This window comes from Trichinella spiralis (genome assembly GCF_000181795.1).
Source record: "Trichinella spiralis strain ISS 195 chromosome Unknown Scfld5506, whole genome shotgun sequence".
NCBI lineage: Eukaryota > Metazoa > Nematoda > Enoplea > Trichinellida > Trichinellidae > Trichinella > Trichinella spiralis.
The window spans coordinates 1-1330 of record NW_003532445.1 but is presented as its reverse complement, the minus strand read 5'-3'; the positions used below and the strand labels follow the sequence as shown (position 1 = coordinate 1330).

Genomic DNA, 1330 nt, shown 5'->3' with positions numbered 1-1330 from the left:
TTTCTTAAATATTCGATGAAAATGTAAAACTCCATAATTACTAAAATTTATAAAATGTAAACTTTCATTATAAATGTTTCTGCATGCAGAAACTATTGCATAATGGAAGGCTGCCAACAGCAATGCGCGTTGCATGTTGAAATATTTACAATGTGAAAACAGGAGATTGCAATTAATTCACAAAGATAAAACAGCAGATTTATCTATTGCTAGTTATAAAACTTTGCTTTCATCATTAGGTCATTTCATTTATAGATGATTTCATGTATGTAAAAATTTTAAAATAGAAATATTTCAAAACAATATTACTTACTCAACGGACAACTTTAATGAAGACAAAATATAACAATTGCAAAATGAATGATTTCTTTTAATAATTAAAATTTACACATAAATGAATATACATAAATAAATATTTTCATATGGATTGTCAATATTTTAAGATAAGTGACGGTATTTTATGATCATCGCAGACCAAGAAGACCAACTCGGCAGTTAACAAAACAGTTTACGAAATCTTGAGATGCTGGTTCAGCATGTAGATATCCTCTAGTCATAGATTCTTGAGCTGCCTGCTGATAGGCTGCATACTGCTGCTGGCATTGTTCAGCACACAATTTTCCAGTTTCGGTTTTCAACTACAGTAAAATGAATGCAACAATAAATAGCTGTGTGAAAATCAACATAAAGTCATATCGTTATTGATGTATTTTATATAATTCTTATTTATATAAATCTGCAAATAAATATTCTTGAACTTACCATATCGTCAAACACAGCAGCTGACACCCTGAAAAATGTTTCACACATTTTATACATGAAACGTCAAATAAATCAGCATTTTTCAGTAAGCAAATAAGTTCTGAACTTTCAAAACCATATTTATTTAGCTCGTGTTATTGATTTCTTCTAATATTACTCTTCAAAAGTGCACGTGCTATGCATTATTTTATTACATTTGATGGATTACATAATGCAATAGTTAATTATGTTCAAAAAACTAAATGCACTGACAGAATTTGCATTTCAAGATATTATACATTGAAATTAATTTTCAAATGACACACTCTTTCATGAAATAAATTGTGATTAAAAAATTATGTATTTTGCTTTTCAATTTAGCATATGATATTTATTTTCATCGATTTAATTAGCTGCTGCGATTTCTATGCCCATTATTTTATTCGACTCTTATAGCACTTATCATGCATGATTATTATATACTGTTTTTATTATGCTAATAGCAAATAGTGACAAATTTCACAGTAGAAATATGAGAATTATTACTTACGTGTAAAATGCAATAGCGAGAATGCACAGAGAATCCACC

At 28.2% G+C, this 1330-nt stretch overlaps 1 protein-coding gene across 1 annotated transcript; it reads right to left on the bottom strand.

Moving 5' to 3' along the window:
* Nucleotides 1-464: 464 nt before the first annotated feature.
* Nucleotides 465-810, bottom strand: Tsp_14850 (conserved hypothetical protein). Its single transcript, XM_003366731.1, has 2 exons — nucleotides 763-810; nucleotides 465-638 (listed from the first exon to the last, which is right to left on the bottom strand). The coding sequence occupies exons 1-2, from the start codon at nucleotides 808-810 to the stop codon at nucleotides 465-467; spliced, it is 222 nt and encodes a 73-aa protein (XP_003366779.1).
* Nucleotides 811-1330: the final 520 nt, after the last annotated feature.

Bases quoted from the DNA above. Each gene is read 5' to 3' on its own strand.
- Tsp_14850 (XM_003366731.1), bottom strand. From the start codon at position 810: ATGTGTGAAACATTTTTCAGGGTGTCAGCTGCTGTGTTTGACGATATG. The intron at 639-762 runs GTAAGTTCAAGA...ATTTTACTGTAG, and splicing joins CTGCTGTGTTTGACGATATG to TTGAAAACCGAAACTGGAAA.